Source organism: Zalophus californianus, chromosome 11 (genome assembly GCF_009762305.2).
Source record: "Zalophus californianus isolate mZalCal1 chromosome 11, mZalCal1.pri.v2, whole genome shotgun sequence".
Taxonomy (NCBI): domain Eukaryota; kingdom Metazoa; phylum Chordata; class Mammalia; order Carnivora; family Otariidae; genus Zalophus; species Zalophus californianus.
This window is the reverse complement of record NC_045605.1, coordinates 72,394,426-72,411,707: the sequence shown is the minus strand read 5'-3', so window position 1 is coordinate 72,411,707 and position 17,282 is coordinate 72,394,426. Positions and strand designations below refer to the sequence as shown.

Genomic DNA, 17,282 nt, shown 5'->3' with positions numbered 1-17,282 from the left:
CCACCTTCCTCCCTCTCTCATACACGTCCACACCCACCCATACCACCACGGTCAGAAGGACTTCTGATTTGTCTCATCCCATGCTCTGCCCACCGTAGAAGGGCCTGCGCCGGTGGGGGGGGCTCGGAACCTCCGGCGGCAGGTCACCCGCTGCTCTCCTGGGCAGGCTCCCAGCCACTCCAGCCTTCTCCCTGATAGTGAGCCAAAGCCGGTCTGCCCATAGCATCTCCTCCCGCCCCACATCCACAGGCTCTCTTTGGCCCCCCAGGAGAGAACAAGGCAGCTCCATTCTCTCACTAGCCATTCATTCATTTATTCATTCGTTCGTTCATTCATTTGTTCGTTGGTTCATTCCCACAAACGGGTATTGATTTATTAAGTACGAATATATGCTAAGCACCATTTAGGTGCCAGGATACCGCAGCATACAAAACTGAGTCCCTGCTTTCAAAGAGCTGTGTTCTGGTCAGGAGAGAGAGAGAATAAAAATATAAAGAAAAATAAAGCAGATGAGGAGACCAAGATGGAGTGGGGTGTAGATAGCTATTTCCCATAGAGTTGTCGGGGAAGGCCTTTCAGATAAGGTGACATTTGAACACATACCTGAACAGCATGAGGGAGTGAACCTGTGGTAGCAGCGGCAAGGGCATTCCAGACAGCAGGAACAGCAAGTGCAAAGGCCCTCAGGTGGGTACTGTTGGAGGATCAAGAAGTCAGGGGAGCCATGGTGATGTCAGCAGGGTGGGGCCCCTGGGACTTGAGGTCAGGGGATGCTGTTGTTTGCCTGGGTAAGCGGAGAAGCCGCTGGAGGATTCTGAGTGGAGCAGAGCCGCGTCTGACTTAGGTTTTAACAGGATCACTCGGGCTCTGTGTGGAGGACGGACAGTGAGGGGCAGGAGGGGCAGCAGAGAGGCCAGCACAAAGCCGTCACAGAGTTCCAGTGTGAGGTGATGGGGCTGGCGAGAAGTGGCCGGGTTCTGGTACCTCCCCGAGTCCCTTCTTCCGCAGGCCCTCACCTTTTCTTACATGTAGACACCCCGCCCCGCTCCTCGCCTTCAGCCTCACCCGCATCTGCTCAGTGCTGCCGTGGATGCTGGTCTGGAAGGGCCCCTAGGCCAGACTGCTTCCACTGACAGCCTTCCGTGAGGCAATTTGGGCCCCAATCCCAGAACATCTCCAGAGTGATTCTGTGGGCGAACAGCCCCACTTTCTGATTCTGGAATGGCTTCTTCCTGCTGCCTCGGCTCCTGCCTCAGGGTGTCCTTGGCCCTGGAGAGTGATGGATAGACTAGTTATTGGAAGGGTCCTGCACTGCCCATGCCTCTTCCCTCAGCCGGGCCCGGTGGGGCCATTGTCCTCAGAGCCTTCTCATGGCCTCTCTGTAGGAGCTGCCCCTCTTTCGGGCAGGGTGACCGGGGACAGGGTCTTGCCCCTTTCTGTTCTTGAGCCCTGCGACCAGGCGGCAGCTCTGGCCACGGACCAGGGAATAAAGGCAAGCAAGCAGGCACGGAACTGGAGTTGATGGCACCCGATTTCAGCATTATGTGTATGTGTCTGCCCCTCCCTGCTGCTCTCCAGACAGACTGCGGGCAGGGGAAAGTAGCCGTTTACCGACTGCCTGTCCCATGGGCCTGAGGACTGTTTGATGAGTGAGCCCTGTTCTCAGCACCCCACTCCCATCCCAGCTCACAGACTGGTGAGCCAAGTGCAAATATAAATACCTGTAGAACCAGGAGGGGGGTGGTGCATATGCTTAGAGGGTTCTGGGTGCTTTAGGAGCTCAGAGGAAGTGAAATTAACAGCCTTCCCACAGCCCAGTGCGACCCAGCCCTATACCCAGCCACCATTCACTTTTGCAGCAAAACAGCATGCCACTAGGATCAATGAAAGGAACTCAGAGTGGGCAAATTTCAGTGGGTACCCTCTATTTAAGACTGGTGAACTCCTACTCGTCCTTCAAAACCCAGCTAAGAAGTAACTTCTGGAACTTGCAGTGACACCCATCTCCCCTCCCCAACAGAGCATGCCATCCTCTCTGCACTACCTCTGTCCCTTGGAGATGCTATTGGTTGGTCTGTTTTTTTTATCATCATCCTTTGTTACTACATTTTAAAATATTTGAACAAATGACAAAATCTTGGTCACCCTTTCCCCCCATTTCTCCCTCTCTTTCTCAGAGATTCTTCTCAGTCGGGGATGTATTCCTCAAGATCTGTACATCTAGATATATATAGGGGATCTACATAAATCGAATCATACTCTCTCTATATTGTTCTGCAACTGATTTTCTCTTTAAAATACCTTAGATATTTTTCACGTCAGGCCATAGAGAGCTACCTCCTTATTTTTAATAGCTGCAGAGTAGCTAGGTAGTAGGGGCGAATCATAGTTTCTTTAAACCCTCCTCTATCGATGAATATTTTGCCTCCATTCCCACCCCCCCGCCAGTCTTTTGCAATTACAAACAGTGTTGCAGTTAACATTGTTGTGCATGGTTCCGTGTGAACATGGGCCCTGGGTCCCCACCATCCTCTTTTCTCATGGCTGTCTTCCCCAGTGGACTGGGGGCCCCAAGGCAGAAACTGAATTTTCCTCTTCTAGGTCTTGTGTTCAGCACAGGGCCTAAGCAGAAGACATTGCCCACATGTCTGAGCAAACTCATGACAGTGTGAAAGGCCTGGGTGAATTCGGGAAGCAGCAGCAAGCCTGCGGGGCTGGAGCAGAGCCTTGGGAAGAGGAGTGACACAGCCAAGACCACAGAGGGCCTGGAGAGCCAGCTAAGAGTGCTGGTCTTGGGCTCTTTGGTGGTGGGAGACGGGAGGTTGTCCACAGGAGCTAGTCCATGCTCTGCTGCTGTCTGGACCCCCCACCCGGGCCAGCCGCCTCTGCGTAAAGGATAGAGTCGCTGTTAACAGTTGTCCAGGCAAGAGAGGGTGAGGACCTGAACTTCTTTCTATCCTCAAGTCACCACCTAGACCTAAAACACTTCAGGAAACCTGAATTCTGGATTCTTCACACGCCATTCCTTGCTCACACAGCAGGACCCTAGGGAGCACCCCAGCAGTTACCTCCAGAGGGGTGGGATCCATGCGAGCTTGATGGCTGGACACTCAGAAGTCTTTCCCAAATTTACCCAGCTCCCAGGCCAGCTGGGGCCACACTGACATTTACCGGCTTCCTGAATCCAGAGCCTTTTCCGCAAGGGTACTCAGACCTCACCTGCCCTGTCCCCCTCTGCCTGGAATGACAGAAGAGCAGCCCCTCCTGATGCTCGAGGTCTTTGACAGGAGACAAGGCGAACCTTCAGTTGCCCGGCTTCTTGCCCACATTCCTCCCGCCATTCCCCACCCTGGCCGAGGCGGGAGGGGCAGGGCCTGCGCGGCCTCCTCAGGCCTAGGCCCCAGCGCTCACAAGGGCTCAGTGAGCTTTGTGCCCCTCTGCAGAGTGCTTCTTTCATCAGCTCCAGCTCTTGCCTCCCGCCGCTGACCTGGTCCCCACGCAGATGGGCTGTTACTCTGTACCTTTCCCTAATTACCTGGGGAGCACGGTTTTTGCTAGAGAGGACGGTATATTAACAAGAGGCCCCTGGGTCACACTGCCCAGGTTTGAATCCAGCTCTGCTTCTTACCAGCTGTGTTACCTTGCATGGTGCATGCCATCCCTCTGGAAAACGGGGATAATGTTAGATTGTACCTCACGGTCTTGCTGGGGGGGATTCAGTGAACTGTGTAGCACAGGGCCTGGCAGACGCTAAGCATTCAGTGATTTTTTTACACTTCACATGGTTTGGCACTAGCGAAGGCACCCGAGACTTGGGAGTCGTGGATTCTAGTCCTGGCTCAGAATGGCTGTGTGCCCAGGAGCAAGTTATCTCAGCCCTCTGAGCCTGGTTACCTCCTCTCTAACACGTAGGTCATAACACCTCAGAGGTTGCTGTGGTGATTAAGTGCCATTTGTGTGGAACTGGGAAGCACCATCCCGAGGTTGCAGCCCTCTTCCTCGTGGTCTGAGACGACAGCTAGAGCGCCAGCCACCACGTCCACATTCCCAGTGACAAGACAGAACAAGGAGCAAAGGGTGCATGCCATCCGTCTCTGAAGGCCGGGTGCCATAAGCTATTACGGAACCTTCTGGCTGACATCTCATTGGCCATACCCAGCTGCAAGAGGGGTTGGGAAATGTAGTCTTCATCATGTGGCTCGGAAGGAAGCTTTACCACACGCGCGCTAGCACACGTGCTCAGGTGTTTGCCCCTCTTCAGCAAGGCTCTCCAGCAGAAATGCGGCCTCCTCCCTAGCACTGGGCTATAATCCCAGCACCATAAGGCCCTGTAAGGACCCAGGTTGCCAAGAAGCTCAGGCAGGTGCCACAAGGCCTGAACAGATTTGAGTGTTGTGTCCAGCCTGTGCCAGGACCCTGCCAGTCCCTAGGTTCCACTGCCCGCAGGGCTCTTAGGCTGACGCAAGTGTGGTGGGCCACAGGCCCAGCCAGCGCTCGTCACATCCTGGCTCAGGCCAACTCCATTGAGCCCCATGAGCAGGGGCTCTGAACTCTTAAGAGGCTAGGGAATCCCCCAGTAACTGTGGTCTTTCCACCCAAGGCCCAGCCATGTGCCTCAAGGCCAGTAAAGTAGATCTGGATCAATCAGGTGGGTTTCCATGCCTCGAGGACCTGGTAAGTGTCAGGCCTGCGGCAGAGAGCCCTCCGTAAAGCCAGGAATCCCCCTGTAACCCACCTGCCTTAAACTGGGTGTTCCGTACTCCAGGTGGCTTAGGGAGAGGCCTACCGTAGGCCGTTCTCCTCCCTCTCACTTCTTTATGAGGACGGCCTGCACGGTAGCCTCTTGCTGAGGCTGGAGGGGGATATAGGAAACCGATTCTAAAACGCTGGAGGGGCTAGTACCTAAAGGTGTCTTCTCTTCAGGGGAGAGCTAATCTTTCAAAGTTCAGCAGCCTGGTTTTTGTCCCATAGGAGATTTGTGGAAAGTGTTCAGAAACTCTGAGCTTCTTGGCCTTCTACCCCAGGCCTTTCCACCTGCCGGTGCCCCTCCCTCTCCTCTGTGCCGTTGGACACTGGTGTGGTCGTTCTTGCCTTGCCCTCCTTTCCCCGTGGTCTCTTCATTCGTGGGCATGAGCTCTCACCAAGTGTCAGGCACTGTGCTGGGGCATTATATATGTCACCTCATGCAGCCCTCCCCCTAGCAGCCCTGTGACAGAGACGGGGACAGAGGTACCACGACCACGCGGATGTTTGGGAGTGTGGGACCCAGGACAACCTAGCACAGCCCACAGCAAATAGTGTATATTCTACACGTGTGCCACGGGCCGGCAGAGGATGACCCACCGGCCACATCTGACCTGTGGCCTGTTTCGGATGGACTTGCAAGCCAAGAATGGTTTTGAAAGGGTTGCAATAAAGAGGAAGAATATGCAACAGAAACCAAATGAGGCTCTCAAACCTAAAATATTTACTCTCCGCCTTTTTAGAATGAATTTGGCAAGGCCTGGTGTATCATATGCAGAGTCGGCCCGGATTCTGGAGCCACACTGCCCGGTTTCTGGTGCCTCTGCGTCAGCCTCTGTGAAGGGGGGATAGTCTGTGAGACACAGCTGCCTCCCGGGGTTGTTGGAATTAAATGAGATGAAGAATATAAAACACCTAACTTCAAGTAGGCTTCTTTGGAAGTATTGGGGGAGGAAATTTCTGGCCCTTGGCCAGGCTTCTCGACCCAGTGGGCATGAAAGCCCTGGCTGCAGGCCTCTGGCTGGCCCGGACCCTCCGTGCGAGTGTCCTTTGGCAGGAGGGGAGGGACCTGCCAGCCGGTGTGCCGCGTCCTGCCAGCGGGGGTGCGGGGGGCACGGGGGGGTGCGGGGGTGGCTCAGGTCCGCCTTCCTCCCGCCCGCACTCCTGCTGACCGTCAGCTGCTGCCACTCCCCGGGCCCGGGCACCAAGCCCACGCCAGGTGCTAAGCGAGGCCCAAAGGTACCAAGCCGCTTGCACTTCCCCACCTCGGGCCTCACACCACTGTAGGAGCCACAGCCCCGGGCCCGTCCTCTCTGCGGGCATTTCCTCACCCGTGGGCCAAACACGGAGACATCTGTGTTCCCCCAAACCCAAGCTTTTGGCCCACGATTGCCTTCCTACTGGGGGGAAGGAAAAGGAAGGGTAATCCCTGGCCAGCCAGCCTCCCCCTGTGAAAAACAGATTTTCAGTGGATAAAGAGTGAAATGTAAAGATTAAATAAAATAAAACAAAATCATTGAAAAATCAAAAAAAGAATATTTCCTGATAGGAGAGGGATGGGCTTTCAATTCTTAGAAGCAGTAGAAGAAATTATAGAAGATCAATGAATTTTATTACAAAGAACCAAAAAGCTTATGTTTTATATCAAAAGACCCAAAACAAAATTTTAAGTCGAACTGAGAAAAAATATTTATGCCAGATATGGCAGAGAAAGAATTAATATTTTTAAAACAAAAATCTTTAAAACAAGAAGGTTCTTAACAGAGAACAATAACAAATATTTATACAATACTATGTGCCGGGCACCATTCTGAGTACTTCATACGTACTTACTGATTTAATTCTTGTAAACAAGTTTATGGTAACAGTACTATTGTCCCCATTTAACAGATGAAGGAACTGAGGCATAGATGCTAAGTAACTTGCCCAAGGTCACTCAGCTAATAAATGGAGGAGCAAGGACACCTGGGCGGCTCAGTTGTTAAGCGTCTGCCTTCGGCTCAGGTCATGATCCCAGGGTCCTGGGATCGAGCCCCGCATCGGGCTCCCTGCTCAGCATAAAGCCTGCTTCTCCCTCTCCCCCTCCTCCTGCCTGTGTTCCCTCTCTTGCTGTCTCTCTCTCTCTGTCAAATAAATAAATAAAATCTTTAAAAAAATAAAAAAATGAATGGAGGAGCTAGGATTTGAAGCCAGACCATCTGGCCCTTGGGTCTGACACTTTAAAGCCTTCTATACTAAACAGAAAAAGATAACGAAGCAGACAGTACACAAAAGAGGAAATACAAATATCTGAGAAACATAAGAATTATCTTTCAGTTTCTCTGGCAGTAAAGTACCAATAAAAACAATGAGATACTTTTTCTGTCTTCAAATTAGAGAAGATTTTTAAACGTTATAATAAGCAATAAATACTGGCAATTCTGAAGCGCAATGGAGACTTCCGCAGGTTGCTGTAGTTGTATTCAGGTGGCCTTTCTGAGAAAATACTGTGGAAGCATTCAGAACAGCACCCAGGAATCTCAAAAAAGTCCATGCCAGTTGACAAGGAATTCCCATTCTAAGAATCTAATTTGAGAAAGCAGTGAGACAAAGATTCACATGCAAAGATGTCATAGGAATATTATTCCAAATAATGAAAGATTAGAAACAACCTGTGTATCTGATAATAGGATACAGGTTAAGGAAAACTGTTGAATCTCCACAGTGGACAATTAGGCAGTCATTTTGAAGGAATTTGTTTAACAAAAGATACCAGAGGCAAAGTGAAGAGACATACCATGGACTTGTGGGAGAAGACACTTAGAATGCATAGCACAGCGAAGATTTATGTAAATAAAAGAACACACAAAAAAACCTTACAAATCAGTAAGAAAAGGGCAAACAAAAACAGGTAAAGAATGTGCAGAGGCCATTCATAAGAAGAGGCAACTCAGGGCGAAACGCGAAGTGACAATCCCTCTCACTAGTAGTCTGGGAAATGCAGATTCATGCGTTGTACTTAGCAGAATAGCAAGAGTCTAACGACAAAGAGGAAGTATTCAGAGCCATCGCTGATGGGGCTGGATGGGCCTGCAGGCACTGTGGACAGCTCTTAGGCCATACCGAAATCCAAACACGTGACTCCACCACCCTCACACTTCTAGGGTCCAAGCCTGCGCAAACACCAAGGAGACATGCTCAAGAACGTTCGTGGTAGTGCTGCTTATAATAGAAGCGAAATTACTGTTATTGTATAATATTGTACATTATATATTGCATAATAAAATAATAAAATAGCAACAGTCATTAAAGAACTGTCCAGTAGAAGGGAAATGGATAAGTAAAATCTGACTTCTACATAATGGGATACTATGCACAGTAAAATAAATGAACTAGATCTCTAACTATTGGCTCATATAAATTTCAAAAAACAATGCTGAGTGTAAAGAGCAAGTATAAAAAAGATATCTCAATGATACTATTTACGTAAATGTTTAAAACAAACTAAAAACCTGACATAGTATTCAAGGACATATAGGTAGAAAGTATAAAACCAGCACGCCAGTAATGAACACCGGCTTGGAAACAGTGGCTTTTTGCTGGGAGACGTAGCTAGAGGGCAAGAATAAGGGGTGGGGCTTAGACTGTTTCTTTATGATTTTTTTTTTTTTAAGGGGAGGGTTGAAGCACATACAGCAAAATGTTGACTAATGTTCTAAGTCTGGATGGGGTATGTGTCTTTTCTGTTAAATTATTTTCTGTACCTTTCTGCATATTGAACAATTTCAAAATTCCGAAGTATTTTTAATTAACTTTTTTAATAATTTGCGGTTCTGTGGAGAAATACTTGTGTTCTAATAGTGAGGGACGAAAGCAGGACAAAATATACACAAATATTTATAAATTTCACAAAGGTCTCACTAAAATATTCATACTCATGGCAAGACTCAAAGTCTGCTTTTTCTTTACACTCATGCATATTTTCCGTTTTTTGTCATGAAGATGTATTAGTTTAATAAACTGGACAAAAAAATATTTTTGACGACTATAGAAAAATATGAGTGAGTTTGGCCCCAGGAAAGCATCTAAAAGCTAGGAGGAGGGTATATGGTGGGGTGTGGGCATCACAGGCTGTCGGAGAGATCTGCCCTTGGATGCTGGCCTGGAGACTCTCTGACTCTATGACTGCGTTCGTTCCATCTTTTACCCCATCAGTGAGCCCCTCTTGAGCACCCGGCGAGGGACACAGCAGTAAACGGGACATCCACGGTCCTTCCCTCCCTGTAGGGCAGTTAGCCAGTGAGAGGGACCAGTCGCCACCCAAGTCATCGGTCCACCGCCAAGTGCGAGGGCCCCCATGAGGGCAGCGTCCGGGGGTGATAACAAGGATCCGAGTCGGCTTGGGTGGCCAGGGAATCTGGCTGCAGAGCGACACTGAACTGGAATTTAAAAAAAGTTGAGGACGTCCGGAGCCCAGTGAAGAGAGGGTCTCGAGAGAAAGAAAGGCTCCACGGGGCCCATATAAGGAAGTGGGAGAAGCCAGCGGCTCTGGAATGCAGGGGGTGGGGGGACAGTTGCATGAGGGAGGCCAGCAAGGTCATCAAGAACCAGATCGCTCGGGGCCTCACCGGCCAAGGAAAGGCCCTGAAGCGTGTGGGAAGTCCCTGAAGGCTTTGGAGCTGGGGAGTGATGTGGTCAGACCTGCAGTGGTCAGAGATCACCTAGACTCTCGCTGAAGATTGGGGTGGATGGTGAGCAGCCCAGTTAGTCTGTTGGCTGTCGGCCTGACCTCACGTGTGGGAGAATGGGGTCGGAACCAGGGGGTGGCAGCGGAGATGGAGAGACCCTGAAGGATTTGAGGTATTTCTGAAGGGCAGCGTTGGCAGGTCTTGGATCGTGGAGGGTTGGGGCCGGTGGTAGAGGAGGGAAGGGCCAAGGAGGAAAGCCAGGTTTGGGATGGCAACGGCTGGGCGTTGGTAGGAGTGGGAGACACTGAAAAGGCTCTAGGGGGCAGGGTGGAAGTAGTGCGCGTGCTGTAGTGTGAGCAGGGGTAGCGAGCATGCCACCACGTGTGGTTGAACTTTGGTTTCTTCGTGTGTAAACTGGGCTTTATTGTGCTCCCTGTTTCAGCCCTGTTCTCAAAACCTCTTCTAGAGCAGTCTTCTCTCTCTTTCACAGGAGGGACGTGTTACTCTTGGGGCTGGAACGAGCATGGCATGTGCGGGGATGGCTCCGAAGCCGACATCCGGGCCCCGAAGCCCGTGCAGGCTCTGCGGTCGTCACTGGGACTCCTTGTGGGCTGTGGGGCTGGCCACTCCCTGGCCCTCTGCCAGTTGCCGGCCCTCCCTGAGTTGGTCACTGGCTCTTCCCTGGATGCCCCTGAGGACGCTGAAGATCAGGAAGCCATGGACAAAGAGAGAAGCCGGAAGGAAAGGCAACCAGACACTTCTACCCAGACCCAGTCTGGCAGGTCCAGAAATGGGGGGCTTGGGACAGAGGCCCTTTAATAAAGCGACTTTTCCCACCCAACGTGTTCCCAGAAGATTACTTGGTCAGGTTGTAGGGTTGGCCTGAGAAGGGCCCTGGAGGCACTATGGTTGGGCTGACCACAGGCCAGGATGATGGGAGGCCGCCTGGCCAGTGTCTGGGGTCCAAGGACACAGGCAGATGGGAACAAGGACCCTCATGAGGGCAATAACAAGAACCCAAGTTGGTTGCATGGCTGGGGAATCTGGTCTCTAAGCGACATTTAAGCTAGAATCACCAAAGGACATGGAAAACAGGCTCCAGCCTGTCTTCACCTGGTGGGGACAGAAAACCCAGCCCCATCCCCTGTGGTTGGTATGGTCCAGCAGCCTTTGACTCTCAGCGCCCGGATGGTTTGAGGAGATGGAGGTACCCTGGTCAGGTAGGTGGGTACTCGGACGGGAAGGAGTTCTTGTCTTGGTGACTAGGTGCCGGGAGAAGGGAGAAGGGAGAAGGCTCTGGACGGGGGGCTGGAAGGAAGTGGCGATGAGTGAGTGGAAGAAGAGACAGGAATTCTGGGAAGACCTAACAGAGGAGACGCCTGGGACAGACAAGGGAATCTAGAACCAGTGAACTCTCAGAAGATCGGTGTCTTCATCCAAGCCAGGCAGGAGCCTGGATCTGGTCTGTATAATTTATAGCCAGGCTGTATAGTTTCAGATGAGGGATGGGCCACAGCATGGGAAGGGGAGGCTGACCCTAGCCCCTGACATCTGCCCCTCAGCCCTCCTTGCCTCTGCAGGAGGAAGGCGTTCAGGTAAAATGGGGACCAGGCCAGACCATAGGCCCCAGGCTTCCCCAGGTGGCAGCTGTGCCCTGGGGGGACATAGTGCCTCTCTGCCTTAGAAAATGGCTTTTCTGGGGGGACTGTGTGGCGGTGTCACCAGCTAGCTAGCCCAGTCTGTGGCACACCACCTTTCCACACCACCTTCCCTCTGTGACTCAGGAGAGGATTGGCTCTGTGAGGGCTAGGCTTTAGGAAGTTACAAAACCCCAGGACGTCAGAGGACCAGAGAGATGACCTCCTAGCCTAGTGGCCTTCAAAGTGCATTTGTTAGAGCCCTAGAAGTCTCCTGAGAATTCAGTGTCCACCTGGTGGGCCATGGGTGAAGGAAAGCCATGTGAACAGAGGTCCGGGTCCCCACCCTCCACCTTATTCACAGCAGCTTTATTTTCATCTATATTATGTACTGGACTTCACACAAGATTTCACTTGACAAGGGGTCCTTGAGAAAGTTTTGAAACCACTGGTCTTATCCAACATTTTCGTTATTCATTTGGGAAAACAGAGGCCTATAAAGGGGAAGGGGCCGCATACATCACTCCTGGCCCAGGGTCCTGATTGGGAGTTGACCCATCCAGAGCCTTGAGCCAGACCAGGGGGGCAGATGAGGGGCACCCCTGGGACCAGGAGTGGGTCGGCTCAGTGGAGTGGGGATGAGGCAATCCTGAGCTCCCCAGGCCTGAACCTAGAGACCACCCATAGCCCTTGGCTGCCCTTGAACACCAATGCATGGAGTCCTGCTCCCGATATTGTATCCTAGACACAGCACTGCGCTGGCCAGCAAAGCCCTTGGGTGCCCGCCTCCCAGAACCAGTAGAGGCTTGAACGGCCTCTAAGCACTTCTGCAATGAGAAGGACATCTCTGTGCACTCGGAGCTGCTCTTGCCAAGATTCCTATCTTGCCAAGATGGAGCAATGGATGGCCCAGGGATGACCCATACTGACCCATACTGGAGCAAGCCCGCAGTTACTGCCGCCCCCCCCCCCCCCCCCCCCCCCCCCGCCACAGTCCTACAGGCGAAATGATCAGCATCAGACACATAGGCCGGAAAGCAGCCCCACGCAGCACAGTATCCAGGCCCATACTTCCCAGACGGGCTTACTGCTCACGGGGAGCCAGCACACTGTCTCCCGCAACACGGGGCTCCCTTGCCTCCTTCAGCACCGGCTGGAAGAAGCCCCGGGTCCAAGTCTTCTGCTGAGCCCCGGTGCCTCTCCCAAGAAAGACGCAATCCCAGGGCTCCTTCCCAGCCTGAAACGAGCAGGCTGTGTCAGCCCTGAACCTCAGACTCTGGCTCAGAAGCTGATTCAGAGCCTTCTTGCAGGCCTGCGGGCCCAGGCCATCTGCACGCGGTGCAGTGAATGGCTCCCGGCTCTAGACGGCACCGCAGACGGCTCCGTCACCTCGGGTTCCTCCACGATGCCTTCCCTACGGCAGCCGCCGGGCTTTCTGCAAGCCCATCCACTGGGCCTGATGAGTGCCCAGAAACTCCAGGGGGTTGTCAACAGGGTTGCCCAGATGTTTTCCGGACCCTTTGATTCCTGTGGTCATTCTCAGACTTGGAGATGTCCACGCCCCTCAATCCAAATAGACCCTGGGCTCTTCGAGAGCAAGGGACCTGGTCTTGGTGGATTCTGGAACCCCTTCACCAAGGATGGGCCCTGATCCACGGAGGAAGCGCCCAGGAAGTGTTAACGAATGAACTGATGAGTACACTCTTAGGGCCACCATGAGGTGGGGAGGCTGAATGAGGGGGTCACACCCCCTCCCACCCGCCTGTCGTCTGCTTGTCTCTTACACGTGGGTGAGGACTGTACCGTGCAGTCAGAACTAGGTGATAGTGAAGGTCAGTATCCTCCGCCAGGTTAGCTAATGTGCCATGGGGGCCAGTGCGAGTAAATACCCACCCATTTTTAAAAATTCCTTTTTTTCTGATAGGCCAAGTAGATTGGCCTTTGTATTCCTCCCGCATGAGAAGGAGGAAGGGAACAGAAGAGGGGCATGAGCCCCACCGTGTGCTCACAGGTCTTGGGCCTGGCGTCTGCGGAGACTGTGTATGGTCACCACATTCCAGGTGTGAGTGGGCTGTTCATACCCTCACCTGTCTGCCACATACTCTCCCTTCTGGGCCACAGGCAGCCCCCCTTCCCTTGATACCCCCACCCTCTTGGTTCCAGTAGGCCGTCAGATCCAAACTAGATGAGGCTGTGCTTGCAAAGGTGAATCTGGGCCCTGGGCTCAGAGGAAAGCGCTCTTTCCCTGCCCCTGCCCTCCCCCCACCCCACCCCCACCCCCAGGCACCTGCTTCTTCCGAGGAAAGAGACTTAGTAATAGATGGGACTTAGGAGTTAGCACATTAGGTGGGACATGGTGGGACGGACAGAGAGAGGGAGGGCAGTTGTTCAAGCAGGAGAGTGAGGTGGCCAGACGTGTGTATGGAAGGCTCTGAGCAGCATGTAAAGTGGCCGCTTCCCTCATACCCACGGTGCTTCATGAAGGACGGCAGGAGGCCGGGTCCTGAGGGCCCTGGGATTTAGGACCAGACACGCTAGTGTTCCTATCAATTCCGGGTTCCAGTCCCAGGAGGGCCCCAGTTAGCTTAGCTGAGACGGCTTCACCTGAGCCCTGGAGTCAGCCCGCCGAGGTTAAAATCTTCCTTCATCTTTCATTGGCTGGGTGCCGTTGGGCCAGTTACTTAGCCTCTCTGCATCTGTCCTCTAGGCTCTAAAACGGGCTGGTGGAATTACTGTGGCCTGTCATTAGACCATGTTTCCCAGATGCCCCCCATGTGCAGACGCTCGGTGTATGTTCATCTCTTTTCCCCATTAGCTACTATGTCCTGGAAAACCCACATTGCAGATGGCTTTGTGTTTAGTCCACTTGAGGCCACCAGAGGTGCTTCCTCCAGGCTGGGTCCCAGTAGAGTGAACACGATGTTCCCTGCGGCAGCTGAGGCTGCTTGGCTTTCACATCCCGATACTTGTGAACGGCTGTGACACACATAGTGTGACCTGGCAGTTCTTTGGCTGCATGGCCCCTTGGGCCTTACTGTACCCATTGCCCCACCAACCCCCCGCCCTTGGTTCCTGGGCCACACAGGCAAAGGCTCCAAGGGGACAAGGCACTGCTGGATGAGAATTCACACCCACCTTCAGCCTCCCCCCCACCCATCTGACGGCTGACTCAGGCCATGCTGGGGGCATCAAGGGAGCTGAAATCCAGGGAGAGTGACACCCACTTGTTTGTGGCCCTGGGAAGACCATTCTCTTCTGCGGACCTCACTTCCTCATCTATAAAATGCTCAGAGGCTGACGGCCATGACCGTTAGGGACTTTCCACCTGAACATTCCTGGATTCTCCAATGAATAAGAAAAGAATTGGAACCCAGTCCCTACTCTATCCCCCATGAGAAACCAAGTGAACAACCCGTGCAAATCAAGATCCTCAAGAGAGGGCTCCTCCCCCTCAAGATGCCTCCCGGCTGAGTGTGATGTGTGCAGTAACGTGGTCTGGCAAACTGGACGCAGCAGGGTGCAGCTGGGCAGGGCACCCAGACCTGTCAGTCAGCCCCCTGCCTCTGCCACCATCAGATTCATGAACGGCCCTACAAGGGGCATGATGAAGGTCTGCACGGGGACTGGGAGCTCTGACATGGCCAGATTCAAGGAGTCATCAATATGGCAGGACTCGCAGAGAAGTTTCCGTGTCAGTGAACCCCCTAGAGGCTGTGCTCCTTTTAGGGTCAAGTCTTGGTATGCCCCATCCCTTCTGAGAACTGTCTCCCTCCCCGGACCAAACTGGAAGAGCCTGTTTTTTCCCAGCAGGAGGACAGCCAGCACCTTGGCTAAGTCCTCGAGACCAGAGGTGCCAGGGTTCAGGCTTACCCCAGCTCAGCCCAGCCCAGCAGGCCTGATCACAGGCAGAACCGAATCGTAACACTGCCCAGGGCAATAAAAATCCGAGAATCCGTGCTTCATCTCAAAAGTCAGCTTTTTATTATTGAGGGCCAGGGCCCAAGGACGGGAGGGTGTTGAGCTAAAGCAGCATTGCTCTCTTTCCAGGAAATGTTGCGAGCTGCAGTGAAAGCTCGAGATGTTGCATTTTTTTTTCAACTCAAGCATGTGTTTTTCAAAAATATCATCCTTCCCCACCCCCCACCCCACCACTAATTTTAGAATCAGATCAAAGCCAAGCTACTGTCCTCTGTTTCTGTTGGGAAAATACTATATTTATTCAAGATGCAGAAGTGGGTCTCTGCAAACCTCCGATTGCTTCAGGAAAACAAATCTGCTTTAGACTATACAGAAACCATGATACAAAATTTATTTCATGCTAGAATCGCTTTGCATAACATTGGGCATGCAGTTTTTTACTCTGAAGTACTAAATTGCATACAATGCCAGGTTGTGCCTTAATAAAGGTGGAGGAGGGCCGCCCCTCCCGTGGTCCTGATCTTTTGGTGCTCTAAAGTAACAATCGGAAGTTCCGTACGAAGTAACACTCGGAAGATCCGTACGGTGTGGGTTATTTACTATGAACAACTTGTTATGAGAGCTGGTCACACTGGATCTACACACCAAGAAGATGATAGAATCAACCTAGACTAGCCGCTGTCAGGGGTCTTGGGGAGACATCCGCTGGGTCACAAGCATGCCAGACAGAGGGAAGAAAGCAGCAGTGCGCGTTTCCACAATTCTATTTGGAGCAAAGTTCTCAGTTTCCGTGTGAGAGATGCGCTATGAAGGTGAGGTCAATATGACCAATGACTGACCGACTGCCCTTTTTGGAACCTTGACTCTCAAGCTCGCGTACAAAAAGGGAAGCCATCCATTCCCCATCCCCATCCCCACCCCCACCCCCCGCTCCCAGAAACGTACAGGTTTCTACCAAACGCCGTTACAGTCTGGCTCCAGCAACGTGTATAAAAGTAAAGAGCTTTGAAAGAAAATAGAGGACTTTTGCTTTTTTTTTTTTCTTGTTGTTTTTGTTTAGGGTGATCGTTACAGTTGCAGGAGGTTGGTGGGTTTGGTTTGCTGGGTTTTCTGTTTAACTTCATGCAAGTCATGCTAAGGAACCCCTCCTCCTCCCTCCCCGAATAAAATAAAATGTAAAAAAAAAAAGAGAGAGAGAGAGAGAGAAAGAAAGAAAAGAAGGAAAAGAAATCCTCTACGGTCAGTTACCATTTGGCCGTAGAAAAAGCTACGTCCGTCCTAGTACAAGACCTGGGCCACTCGGACTCGTCCGGCAAACCTGCATGGCGTGAATTTACTCTGTCCGAGGGTGAGGAGGGGCTGCTGGTCCACCCAGATGCTTAATAGCCACCAGTGTCCTCGGCCAAGCCGCCTGGTCAAGTCACTCTCACAGCCTCTGTCGGCATATACTTAGCAATGACAGGGCTTTCTTTGCAAAGATCTGTATGTAAAGAATACAATTAACACTTGAGCTTCTCTTCTTGGCTTTCCCATCCCGCTTGGTACTTAGTTTTTAAGGAAGGAGGAGGAAAGACAGAACAGCCGCATGCAGAGGCAGGCAGAGTCTTCTCCAGCTGGCCTGGTGTTCCCATGCAGTGAGCCGGCCCAGCGCGCCTCTCTTTCTCCCTCCTGGGGACCGGGTTGAGTCCCTAACTTTCCTACTCTGCATGTGGCTGAGGCACTGCAATTCTCCTGAGAAAAGCAAGTCCTCAGCACTGTCATGACTCCATGAGAACAGGGCCGGGTGGATGGGGGCGGGGGCACTTCACCCCTGGTGCCTCCCAAAGACTCTGGCACCCCCGTCTCTGTGGGACTGGGCAGCGGGTCCCACCTGTGGACGGTGGCTGCCGCTGGGCTCCCTCGGCCACTACAGGGAGATGGGGCTTCTTCTGTCCCACTCTCCCTGGGCTTCTGGAAGCACAGTGAAGAGACTCTCCTGTCTGCTCTTTCAGGTCACCCAGATTGATCCAGCATTCAAGGTGAAAGAGACAGGCAGCCCTTAAGAACTTACCGGGCAGAGCACAGCCACAGAGCCTCCCTGCTTTCCCCTTTCTTTCCCCTGGGCCACCCCTGCTCCTCGGACCCTAGAGCCTCCACCCAGGAGAAAGCCAGTTGCGAAGGGGAGCAACGGGCCTATCCATGGAAGGTGCCAAGGATGGGCCCGCCTCAGGCCCGCAGCCCTCCACCATGCAGCACCATGCGAGCAGCAGTGTATGCCACACTGGGGTCCGAGGGACCTCCAGGCAGGGCAAGGAAGCGGGGGCCAGCTTGGATCAGG

At 52.5% G+C, this 17,282-nt stretch overlaps 2 protein-coding genes across 8 annotated transcripts in view; one reads left to right on the top strand and one right to left on the bottom strand.

Annotated features, from left to right (window-relative positions):
- The window catches only part of SERGEF (secretion regulating guanine nucleotide exchange factor), a 217,111-nt gene extending 206,844 nt beyond the window's left edge, over positions 1-10,267 (top strand). For 3 of the 7 annotated variants that reach the window (XM_027578814.1, XM_027578811.1, XM_027578815.1), the window contains one exon: positions 9,901-10,267. In XM_027578814.1, the coding sequence (XP_027434615.1) occupies positions 9,901-10,229 (329 nt within the window). In that variant the 3' untranslated portion in view covers positions 10,230-10,267. The remainder of the gene's footprint in view (positions 1-9,900) is intronic. The other 4 variants (XM_027578813.1, XM_027578812.1, XM_027578810.1 and 1 more) reach the window with 2 other exon arrangements.
- Positions 10,268-15,896: 5,629 nt separating this feature from the next.
- The window catches only part of KCNC1 (potassium voltage-gated channel subfamily C member 1), a 43,391-nt gene continuing 42,005 nt past the window's right edge, over positions 15,897-17,282 (bottom strand). Inside the window, exon 4 of the mRNA XM_027578808.2 lies at positions 15,897-16,445. Coding sequence (XP_027434609.1) covers positions 16,381-16,445 — 65 coding nt within the window. The 3' untranslated portion in view covers positions 15,897-16,380. The remainder of the gene's footprint in view (positions 16,446-17,282) is intronic.